General features: G+C 47.6%; 1 protein-coding gene across 1 annotated transcript; it reads left to right on the forward strand.

Moving 5' to 3' along the window:
* The first annotated feature begins 451 nt into the window (after nucleotides 1-451).
* On the forward strand, nucleotides 452-10,649 carry LOC146355873 (uncharacterized). The gene is made up of 2 exons (XM_084831037.1): nucleotides 452-2,058; nucleotides 4,712-10,649. Exon 2 carries the CDS (start codon nucleotides 5,248-5,250, stop codon nucleotides 6,583-6,585), a length of 1,338 nt encoding a protein of 445 aa, XP_084687163.1. The 5' UTR covers nucleotides 452-2,058; nucleotides 4,712-5,247; the 3' UTR covers nucleotides 6,586-10,649.
* Nucleotides 10,650-11,485: the final 836 nt, after the last annotated feature.

The following is an 11,485-nucleotide window of genomic DNA, read 5'->3' on the forward strand; positions in this document are numbered from 1 at the left end:
ATACAAATCTACAGTGCGACCACACTTGGAAAACTCTGTACAGTTCTGGCCACCACCCCTAAAAAAAGATATTGCAGAGCTGGGAAAAGTGCAGAAAAGGGCAACTAAGGGTGCAGTCCTTTGCAAGTTTAGATAGAAAAAAAGCCTACAACTCCCAGCATGCTGAGAGTTGTAGGACTTCATTCTGTCTAAACATGCACAGGATTGCATCCTGAAATGATCAAGGGGCTGGAGCATCTCCCCTATGAGCTTGTGGGTTCCTGTTCGACAGCTGGTTGGATACTGTGTGAACAGAATGCTGGACTAGATGGGACCTTGGTCTGATCCAGCATGGCTCTTCTTATGTTCTTACTTTATTTTAAGTTAATACCATTTTCTTAATAATGATACTTTTTCAGTAAATGTTTGAACTGTTGCTTAAAAGGTTTTCTCTTTTTTTGTTGTTGTGTTACTCACCCCACACCTAGAAGCCAAACTCCAGACTATCTAGAAGAGTGTTTCCCAGAGAAGCAGAAGGTTTCTCAGCTGTCTGGTGGAGGCAGGCAAGGAAAATAAAAATTCCACCTGGTAAGCTCAGAAAGGTCTTTGGAAGGGAAGGGCAAACAGGACCAGGGAACCTATTTTTCCTGGCCTCCCTGCCAGTCCCATGACACCCCGAGGTCCACATGTCACTCTTCACCCCAGCAGCCCATCCACCTTTCAGACTGATGTTTTTTCAGACTGCCCCTGTCTCCCCGGTATCAGAGCAAGAGCTGTGTGTAGGCTGGATGTACCCCGATGGTGCAGGGCGTCTCCCTTGGGACCTCATAAGCTACAGCTGATCTGCTGCCTTGACTGAGGATCCCACTTGCCAGGGTCTCTTGGGACTCCTGTGCTCCGATTGTTTGGGGACATCTCTCTGGATGCAGGATGAGCCATAGGTGAAACCCAGCACGGTTCTTCCTGTGTTCTGACGATAACAAATCTGGCAATTGGAACATGTCCGTCCCTTAGGGTTCTCCTGAACTGGACTGGGGTTCGTGGCACAACAGCCGACTGGGGGCTGTGAAAAGGAAGACTCCAGAGCAGAGTTCCCGGTGACTTTCCTACGAGATCCTGCTGCTAGGAGCCCTCTCAAAGCACCCCTGAGCTGCCTGTTCAAGGCCTGTGAGCCCTGGCTCCTGCCCACCTGCCCGGAGGGATATCGGCGCTCCCCATTTCAACCAGCCGCAACCGTTGTGTGTGTTTTTGCTGTCTGTTCAGACTTTGCATGTAAACGGCGTTTATATTAAGCAAGATGATGTCTTTGCAAGGGGTTCCATCTTTGTGCACGCTGCAGAGAGCCTTCCCTACTGGGGGGGTTTGTTGTTGTTGTTGTTGTTCAGTCGTTCAGCCGTGTCCGACTCTTCGTGACCCCATGGACCATAGCACGCCAGGCCTTCCTGTCCTGCACTCTCTCCCGGAGCGTGCTCAAGTCCATATTCATTGCATCGGTGATGCTATCTAGCCATCTCATCCTCTGCCGTCCCCTTCTCCTTTTGCCTTCAATCTTTCCCAGCATCAGGGTCTTTTCCAGTGAGTTTTCTCTTCGCATTAGGTGGCCAAAATATTTGAGCTTCAGCTTCAGTATCTGTCCTTCCAAGGAGCAATGAGGGTTGATTTCCTTTAGGATTGGCTGATTTGACCTCCTTGCAGTCCAGGGGGCTCGTAAGAGTCTTCTCCAGCACCACAGCTCGACTGGGGGGTTTAGAAAAGTAAGAAATGGAATCCCAAGCCCAGAGCCTGGCAAGGGGCCCTTGCGTCGCCCGGCCCGCTCCCCAAGGCGGCCTGCTGCGTTGTCCCGGAGAGGGGCCTCGGCTGCCGGGGACCGACAGCGAGACTGTTCCGGGGCGAGAAGCGCGGCTAGCGAAGGGCTGCAGGCGGGGGAGCGGTGCGCGCTTCCTCCGCTCGGTCCTCCGCGGGTGGGGGTAACTGCGCTCTGCTTCCCGGAGAGGCGGGGAGGACTGTCGCGCCACGTTCCTCTTCCGGGGAGGAAAGAGGCCCAGAGCCCCTGGGCAGGAGGGGGCGACGCGTGGAGAGGTGAGGGGCCTTGGGGCGGGGGCGGGGGGCAGGAGGGGAGGCAGGCTCCGCGTTGGGGCGCCGTGCAGGAAAGGGAGGGAGGATCCCCCCCCCCCGCGGGACCAGGGCTCTGGGCTGATCCGTGCGGTCCAGCTGCCGAATGGGACCCGGAGATCTGCGGGGCTTCCCTTGCATGACCTTGCAGCCTCCCACGCTCCCAGTAGCAACCCGGGCCCCGGGATGTGGCGCAGCGGGGAGGCGGGGTGCAGAAGGGTTCGCCTTGCTCTGGGGCGAGGACGGGAAGGAGCGAAGGGCGCCGGATAATCTGTGCAGCTGCAAAACTCCCTGCGCGCCAGAAGCTGCTTTGTTCCGACTGCAGGATCTTTCTGCTGTCTGCCCCAGAGCTCCGTCCAGTTGCCCGGATCCGGAGCAAGCAACTGCGGGGAGAAGGTGGGTGGGGTGAAGCTGTGCTGCTTTTGTGGGTCAGAGCAGCAGAGGAGTCTCTTTTTTTTAATCGCCTTGGTCTGAAAAGAGCCTGGTCAGAAGGACAAATGGGATTAAAAAACAGGATTAACCATAATCTTTTGCCATATTACATAGAATCATAGAATAGTAGGGTTGGAAGGGGCCTACAAGGCCATCGAGTCCAACCCCCTGCTCAATGCAGGAATCCAAGTCAGAGCATCCCTGACAGATGGCTGTCCAGGCTCGTCTTGAACGCCTCCAGCATGGGAGAGCCCACCACCTCCCTAGGGAATTGGCTCCATTGCCGTATTGCTCTTAACAGTCAGGAAGTTTTTCCTGATGTTCAGCCGGAAACTGGCTTCCTGTAACTTGAGCCCATCATTCCGTGTCCTGCTCTCTGGGATGATCAAGAAGAGATCCTGGCCTTCCTCTCTGTGACAACCTTTCAAGTACTTGAAGAGCGCTATCCTATCTCCCCTCAGTCTTCTCTTCTCAAGGCTAAACATGCCCAGTTCTTTCAGTCTCTCTTCATAGGGCTTTGCTTCCAATCCCCTCATCATCCTCGTTGCCCTCCCCTGAACCCTCTCCAGCTTGTCTGCATCCTTCTTAAAGTGTGGTGCCCAGAACTGGATACAGTACTCCAGATGAGGCCTAACCAGTGCTGAGTAGAGGGGAACTAGTACTTCCCGGGATTTGGAAGCTATGCTTCTATAAATGCATCCCAAAGTAGCATTGGCCTTTTTTGCAGCCACATCACATTGTTGGCTCATATTCAGCTTGTGATCGACAACAATTCCAAGATCCTTCTCGCTTGTAGTGTGGTTGAGCCACGTATCCCCCATCTTGTAACTGTGCATTTAGTTTCTTTTTCCAAGGTGCAGAACTTGGCATTTATCCCAATTAAATGTCATTCTGTTGCTTTCCGCCTAGCGCTCCAGTCTATCCAGATCACTTTGAATTTTGTTTCTGTCTTCCAAAGTATTAGCTATCCCACCCAATTTTGTGTCATCTGCAAATATGATCAGCATTCCCTGCACCTCCTCCTCCAAGTCATTACTAAAAATGTTGAAGAGCACTGGGCCCAGGACTGAGCCCTGCGGTTCCCCACTCGTTACCTCTCCCCAATTTGAGAAGGTCCCATTGATAAGCACTCTTTGAGTCCAATTCTGTAGCCAAGTGTGGATCCACCAGATCGTTGTTTCATCTAGCCCACTTTGAGCTAGTTTGCTCATCAGGATATCGTGGGGCACTTTGTCGAAAGCTTTGCTGAAGTCGAGGTATATGATGTCTACAGCATTCCCACAGTCCACAAGGGAGGTTACTTGATCAAAAAATGAGATCAGATTCGTCTGGCAGGACTTGTTTTTGACAAATTACATTTTTGCCAACCATATATTTTTGTGAGAAGATTTTCCACCACCTAGAGAGGGACTTTACCCCGAGGGTCCATCCCCTCCAACCACTAGGAAATACTCACAATTTGGCCTCAACTGACTTTGATTAAAATGTGATTAATCATAGTCTTTTGCCCATACTACAAGTGAAGATTGTTTTTATGTCTGTGTGTTTAATTTCATTTTTTTCTTATTTTTCTTATTATGTTTCTCTGTACTTTTGCTCTGTGCCTAGCAAAATAAAAAGAAATTGTGAAAAGCTGACATTCAGAAGTGCAGACAACCCCAGGTAAATTCGCAAGTATCCTTGATTACGTATCTGGTTCCTCCACTTTCTGTGCTCTTGCACCTTAGGAACCAGTGTGTTTCATAGAACTCATAGAGTAGTAGGACTGGAAGGGGTGTATAAGACCATCAAGTCCAAGGACCACTAGTGCCCCTCCGCACTAGTAAAAAGGAGTGTGGGAATGGGGAAAAAGCAGTATTCTTGGGGGAGGGAAGGAGACCGGGGCGGCATTCCTACGATCTTCCCTATTGCCGCCCCAGCCTCCTTCCTTCCCCAGCCCCGAAGCCTCCGCTTATCTATCATTTCTGATCTTTCAGGGTCCGGAGAGAATTTTTCACGCTCCAGAAAAACAGTCAGATCTGCTCAGTGAATTAAATCAAGGTCCACAGTTCTGGACCAGAGTTTTCTTGATGAAAGCTTTTCTGTTCCATGGCTGCTTATGTACAGATCCTTTCCCCCGCAAAGTACTCCAAAGTCTAGAAAATAGGACCCTGTTAACAACTGACTGTTCTTTTTCTTTCACAAACAGGTGATGAGCAGGACAGTGGGAATAATAAGAAGTCACCTGTAGGGTCCTTGGAAGCCATCCGTCATGAAGCAGAACAAGGGACCTGCATGAATAAAGGAGCACCACACGAGGAAATCCACCAAGCAACGGGAGGAAGAAGTCACCTGCTTCTCAGAGTCCTGATTTCCATGGAGCCCTGATCCTATGAGATCACACAGGAAACAGGAGAAAGTGTCAAGTGTAGGGGGAAATATTGAGGATCAATTAAACTTAGAAAGATATTGCAGAACCCCCACAGGGAAGAAGCCATATCAATGCATGCTGTGTCGAAAAAGTTCACCCCCTAAATTCACACTGAAGAACCCAAATAGCAGAGAAAACATATAATGTATACAGTGTGAAAGAGCAGTAATCAAAGTCAGCACCTTAATACACATCAAAGAACCCACCCAGGGGAGAAGCCTGACAGATGCACAGAGTGTGAAAAGCACTTCATTCTGTGGGATAGCCTTACCAAACATCGAAGAACCGAAATAAGAGAGAAACCTCATAGATGTATGGAGTGTGGAAAGAGCTTTAGCAGAAGCAGTAACCATAGGATGCATCAAAGAACGCATACACGGGAGAAAGAATATACATGTATGGAGTGTGGAAAGAGCTTTAGCGGAAGCAGTAATCTTAGGATGCATCAAAGAACCCACACAGGGGAGAAACCATATAAATGCATGGACTGTGGAACGAGTTTTAGTCAGAGCAGTAACCTTACTACGCATCAAAGAACACACACAGGGGAGAAACCTTATGAATGCATGGAGTGTGGAAAGAGTTTTAGTCAGAGCAGTCAACTTACTACGCATCAAAGAACGCATACAGGGGAGAAACCATATAACTGCATGGAGTGTGGAAAGAGTTTTAGTCAGAGCAGTCAACTTACTACGCATCAAAGAACCCACACAGGAGAGAAACCATATAATTGCATGGAGTGTGGACAGAGTTTTAGTGAGAGTAGTAAACTTACTACGCATCAAAAAATGCATACAGGGGAGAAACCATATAAATGCATGGAGTGCGGAAAGAGCTTCAGTACAATGCACTCTCTTACTATACATCGAAGAACCCACACAGGGGAGAAACCTTATGAATGCATGGAGTGTGGAAAGAGCTTTAGCAGAAGCAGTAAGCTTAGGATACATCAAAGAACACACACAAGGGAAAAACCTTATGAATGCATGGAGTGTGGAAAGAGCTTCAGTAGGATGGACTCCCTTACTTTACATCGAAGAACACACACAAGGGAGAAACCTTATGAATGCATGGAGTGTGGAAAGAGCTTCAGTAGGATGGACTCCCTTACTATACATCAAAGAAAACACACAGGGGAGAAACCGCATGAATGCATGGAGTGTGGAAACAGTTTTAGTCATAGGTGTAGTCTTAGTAAGCATCAAAGAATGCACACAGGGGAGAAACCGTATAAATGCATGGAGTGTGGACAGAGTTTTAGTGAGAGTAGTAAACTTACTACGCATCAAAGAATGCACACAGGGGAGAAACCATATAAATGCATGGAGTGTGGAAAGAGTTTTAGTCGGAGCAGTACTTTTATTGTGCATCACAGAATACACACAGGGGAGAAACCATATGAATGCATGGAGTGTGGAAAGACCTTCAGTAGGATGGACTCCCTTACTACACATCGAAGAACCCACACAGGGGAGAAACCTTATGAATGCATGGAGTGTGGAAAGAGTTTTAGTCAGAGCAGTAAACTTACTACACACCAAAGAATGCACACAGGGGAGAAACCATATAAATGCATGGAGTGTGAAAAGAGTTTTAGTCAGAGCAGTAAACTTTCTACGCATCAAAGAACCCACATGGGAGAAACCTTATGAATGAATGGAGTGTGAAGAACTTTAGTGGAAGCAGTCAGGTTCGGATACATCAAAGAATATGCACAGGGTAGAAATCATATAAATGTATGGAACCTGGAAAGTGCTTCAGCACAAGCCGTACCGTTAGGACGCATCAAGGAACCCATGCAGCAGAATAATCGGCATGGACCGCAATACCTGACCGCACGCCTCTCCGAAATTGAACCTACCCGTACTCTATACACTGAGCATCCAGGGTCCTCCTCCGAGTACCTCCTCCAAGGAAAGCTCAGAAGGCGGCAACAAGGGAGAGCGCCTTCTCGGTGTTGGCCTCCCATCTGTGGAACTAGCTGCCCCATGAGGTTTGCCTGGTGCCAACGCTGTTATTTTTTCAGCATCAGGTTAAGACTAATCTCTTTTCCCAGGCATTTGGCAGCACATGATGAGTTTTAATCAGTCTTGGATGTGTCTTTAGTTATGACTGACGGTTCAAAGTTGTTTTTAGTTATATGTTGTTTGTGTATATTGTCTGTGTGCTTTTATGTAAATGGGTTTTCAACTTGTTGTACTTTGCTTTAATATTTTAACTTCTGTCAGTTGCTCAGAGAGCTTCAGCTGTGGGGCAGTAATCACAAATATAAGATGCTAAGAACATGGTGGGGAAGGCTTCACTACATAGACCTTTGGTCCAATCCAGGACAGCATTTCTTAGGTTTTTGTGTCTGTTACATGGGCCAGTCCCACCCAAGCCAGGCGGTGTCTTGGCAGGAAATACATGGTATCTTGAAGGTGGTCTCTTTGATTTTAAAAATATGATTTTAAAAGTGCAGAAACGCTGAATGAGTTTTTGGTTTGTGGTTCCTATATGCCATGTATAACTGCTTCCCACAGCTGTGCAGATAAAGCTTTGACTCTCAAGGTGCACATGGCAGCCTTTTATTGATGTCCTCCAGCAGTCAGGAAGAACCAGGCATGTGGAACCTATGTGGTATAAGAAACAACCAAGGAAGTGACTGCTGGGTCAGTAATGCTGCAGCAAGCAGGAGCTATTGTCTCAACGGTGTTATTACACTCCCTCAAAAGTGATAGCTTCTCTACAGTGCAGAAATATGAAACAGATGCTGCCGAGCAAACATCTCTAAAATTTAATTACTTAAGTTGTATATCTGAGCATTTAGGAGTTGTAGATGAATTTAATCTTCCAAAATGTGAGACTGTATTACTTGGGTTTCATCATTTGCAACTCATACCTTTGTGCATTTCTGCAGCCGGGATAGTGATAATAATGCCCCCCTCCCCCTATAATTCACTGTTGCCTACAAAGAGGTGTTTTTATTTCAAGCAATAATAGAAAACATTCCCTGCTTTGTTCAGGCCTCATCTTCTGTTTCCGAGATGGCCATCTGATCTTCTCTGGGAAATGGAGGAGAAATGGGCTTCAAGCTGTTAGCAGTTAACTCCATGTTGGGTTAGGCGCTATTTGTGGGGGTGCATCATAGAATCATAGAATAGTAGGGTTGGAAGGGGCCTACAAGGCCATCGAGTCCAACTCCCTACTCAATGCAGGAATCCAAGTCAGAGCATCCCCGACAGATGGCTGTCCAGCCTCGTCTTGAATGCCTCCAGTGTGGGAGAGCCCACCACCTCCCTAGGGAATGGGTTCCATTATCGTATTGCTCTAACAGTCAGGAAGTTTTTCCTGATGTTCAGCCGGAATCTGGCTTCCTGTAACTTGAGCCCATTATTCCGTGTCCTGCACTCTGGATTGTAGTAGGATTGGAAGGGGTGTATAAGACCATCAAGTCCAAGGACCACTAGTGCCCCTCCGCACTAGTAAAAAGGAGTGTGGGAATGGGTAGAAAGCGGTATTCTTGGGGGAGGGAAGGAGACTGGGGCAGCATTTCTATGATCTTCCCTATTGCCGCCCCAGCCACCTTCCTTCCCTGGCCCCGAAGCCTCCTCTTATCTATCGTTTCTGATCTTTCAGGGTCCGGAGAGAATTTTTCACGCTTCAGAAAAACAGATCTGCTCAGTGAATTAAATCAAGGTCTACAGTTCTGGATCAGAGTTTAATCGGTATCTAGCCATCTCATCCTCTGCCGTCCCCTTCTCCTTTTCCCTTCAGTCTTTCCCAGCATCAGGGTCTTTTCCAGGGAGTTTTCTCTTTGCATTCAGTGGCCAAAATATTTGAGCTTCATCTTCAGTATCTGTCCTTCCAATGACCACTCAGGGTTGACTTCCTTTAGGATTGACTGATTTGACCTCCTTGCAGTCCAGGGGACTCGTAAGAGTCTTCTCCAGCACCACAGTTCGAAAGCATCAGTTCTTCAGCGCTCAGCCTTCCTTATAATCCAGCTCTCGCAGCCATACGTTACTACTGGGAAAACCATAGCTTTGATTATACGAATCTTTGTCGGCAAGATGATGTCTCTGCTTCTTACTATGCTGTCTAGGTTTGCCATAGCTTTCCTCCCAAGGAACAAAGATCTTTTAATTTCATAGCCTTGCTGTTACTTGATGCCTTAGGGCTTGCTCTCTTAGCAGACCGATAGGGGCTCTACTGTGAATGCACCAGCCTTTCAAACTAGAGGGGAGACTGCCACCTTTCCTTCCACAGTCTGCTCGTTGTTTCTCTCTTCCCATTTTTCTGCTCTTACATGCCCACTGTTGGGAGCTTGCTTGCAATGAAATTTTGAAGAGGGAGAAGGAAGGGATGAAAGAGCTCCATGTGAAATACTGGTATTTCACACAGCATCTGATTTCACTGCCCCAAACTGGAACCTTTGGCCTCTGCAGAAGTTTAGTAGCTTCAGTACAGCGAGAGATCCAATCAGCCTCCACAAACTTCTTTCTCCCCCTCCACTTTAATTTCCCCTAAATAGCTGTAGGACTCAAATTATTCCAAAAGGAGTGTTCGGATTATGTGGTGTCATGATCTGGGGGTTTTAAATAGGTTTTACATTTTTAAAAAAGCTAGAAAAAGCCCCCAGCCACCTCACCTCATAAAGTTCATTTAAGTACATGCAATCCTTACAAACCCTCCACAGCCTCCTAAATTCCTCTGAAGTACCACCACTCTGAAAGGAGCCACTTGCCTTAAGGAATTCTCTCTAACCCCCCCCCCCCCCAAATCAGGGGAGATTTGCAGCCTGATGTTCTGCATGCAGAAATAAATCCTGACTTGTGAGCATGGTACTGCAGGCTAAATACAGTGCCTCCCCAATTGCAGTCTACTTAACTGACTACCCTTTCAGCATAGTCCTATGCATGTTTTGTCATTTGTGTTTTTTTTTTCATTTTGCATAAACTCTAGCTTCAGTGGTGAGTGAAAGGCACTTAGTACATGCTCAGAGTTTCTCCATAACGCCCTAATTTTGAAAACGGACTGATTGGCTGACTCCTGGTGAAGTTTTGGCACAAATGAAGTGATGGAGAGGAGGGTACAATGAGACCTTGTGCATAACGAGGGGGAGGTAGAGGAGAGTTGCACAAAACATCTGTTTTTATGAAGAGTTACTAGAGGGTGGTAGGATGAGGAGGGATGGTTGTATGGAGGGGAACAGAATCAGTAGGGGGAGACTGTAAGTGCTCAGTGGTGAAAGAAAAGCATTCTGCATATGCTCAGAGGCACTCTATATTTAAGAACGTAAGAAGAGCCCTGCTGCATCAGACCAAGGTCCACCTAGTCCAGCATTCTATTCACACAGTGGCCAATTGATGCCCATGGGAAACCCACAAGCAGGACATGAGTGGACTAGCATCTTCCTGCCCATGTTCTCCTGCTGCGAACATTGGTGAAATATAAATAAATTCTAGTAATTCTAAATTTGCATGCATGTATATCCTTCAGAAACTTTGCAGGTTTCTTGTCTGGGCAACACCTCTAATGTACTGTGCTTTTTCATACAATTTTACCCGAAAACTGTGGTGGGTGGTGAAGGGAAGGGAAAACAAATCCCTCCCTCCCCCAAATTGGAGAACTCCCCTTCCACATGAACTGTTGTGCCTATCCTTCTGAAACGTTGCTCATTTCTTACGTAGGGACACCACTAGGCTCTCTGTAATTTTCAGAACAATGGCCCACAAGGAACATGAGATGAGTATGTCCTGTTTGGAGCCTTCAAAATGTCAAGGCCACCCTTGCACAATACCTCTGTGGCTAGCATTCTGACATTTGGCAGACATGATCTCCTCTGATGGCGCAATGAATCCTGACATTTTTATCTAATTCTTCCGAGGAATAACAGTGTGATTGGCAGTTCCCTTTCGAAGAAGGGTTCAGCGCCTTGGATAGCTCCTCTGGAGTCCTGGCTGGTCCTGACAGGCCCCCAGAATGGATTCACAGCCCTCCCGAGATCAGAGCCACCAGCCTCCACTGCATCCATGCACACGGACTGCACCATGAAATGCACACAGTCAAGGAAGGGGGAGCCAGTGCCAGCCATGCCTTCCCCCAGGATAGCATTTCTCCACCATCCCTTAACGGATGCTCAACCTGCCATAGCTAATGAGCATGCCCAGTCCTTATGGGGCTCTTGGTCTGACTTTGTGGGGGATTGGGTCCTGTTGGGTGGGAGTTAATGATTTATTCTGTACATCTGCAAACCTCAGGGTTCCCCAACAGATGCTGGCACCTTCCTTTTGTTTCTCAGTGACCCCATTTTGGTTCCATCGTTGTCAGCATTCCCCCTCTGAGTCTGCAATTAGAGGGAATGATGATGCAAATCTCAGATCTATAGGGGTGACAATGACCTCTCAAGCTGCAGTCCTATGCACACTTCCCTGGACGCAAGCCCCACTGAACCCCATCGGTCCTACCTCGGAGCAGGCAGGCATAGGATTGCACTATCAGTATCTTTTCCATTCTCTGTTTCCAGGGGAGGATGGTGGTTCCAATTTCACCTAGGAAAAAGGCACTTTC

The sequence above is a fragment of the Heloderma suspectum genome, chromosome 2 (genome assembly GCF_057233095.1).
Source record: "Heloderma suspectum isolate Gila_16-S chromosome 2, 16-S_ref, whole genome shotgun sequence".
NCBI lineage: Eukaryota > Metazoa > Chordata > Lepidosauria > Squamata > Helodermatidae > Heloderma > Heloderma suspectum.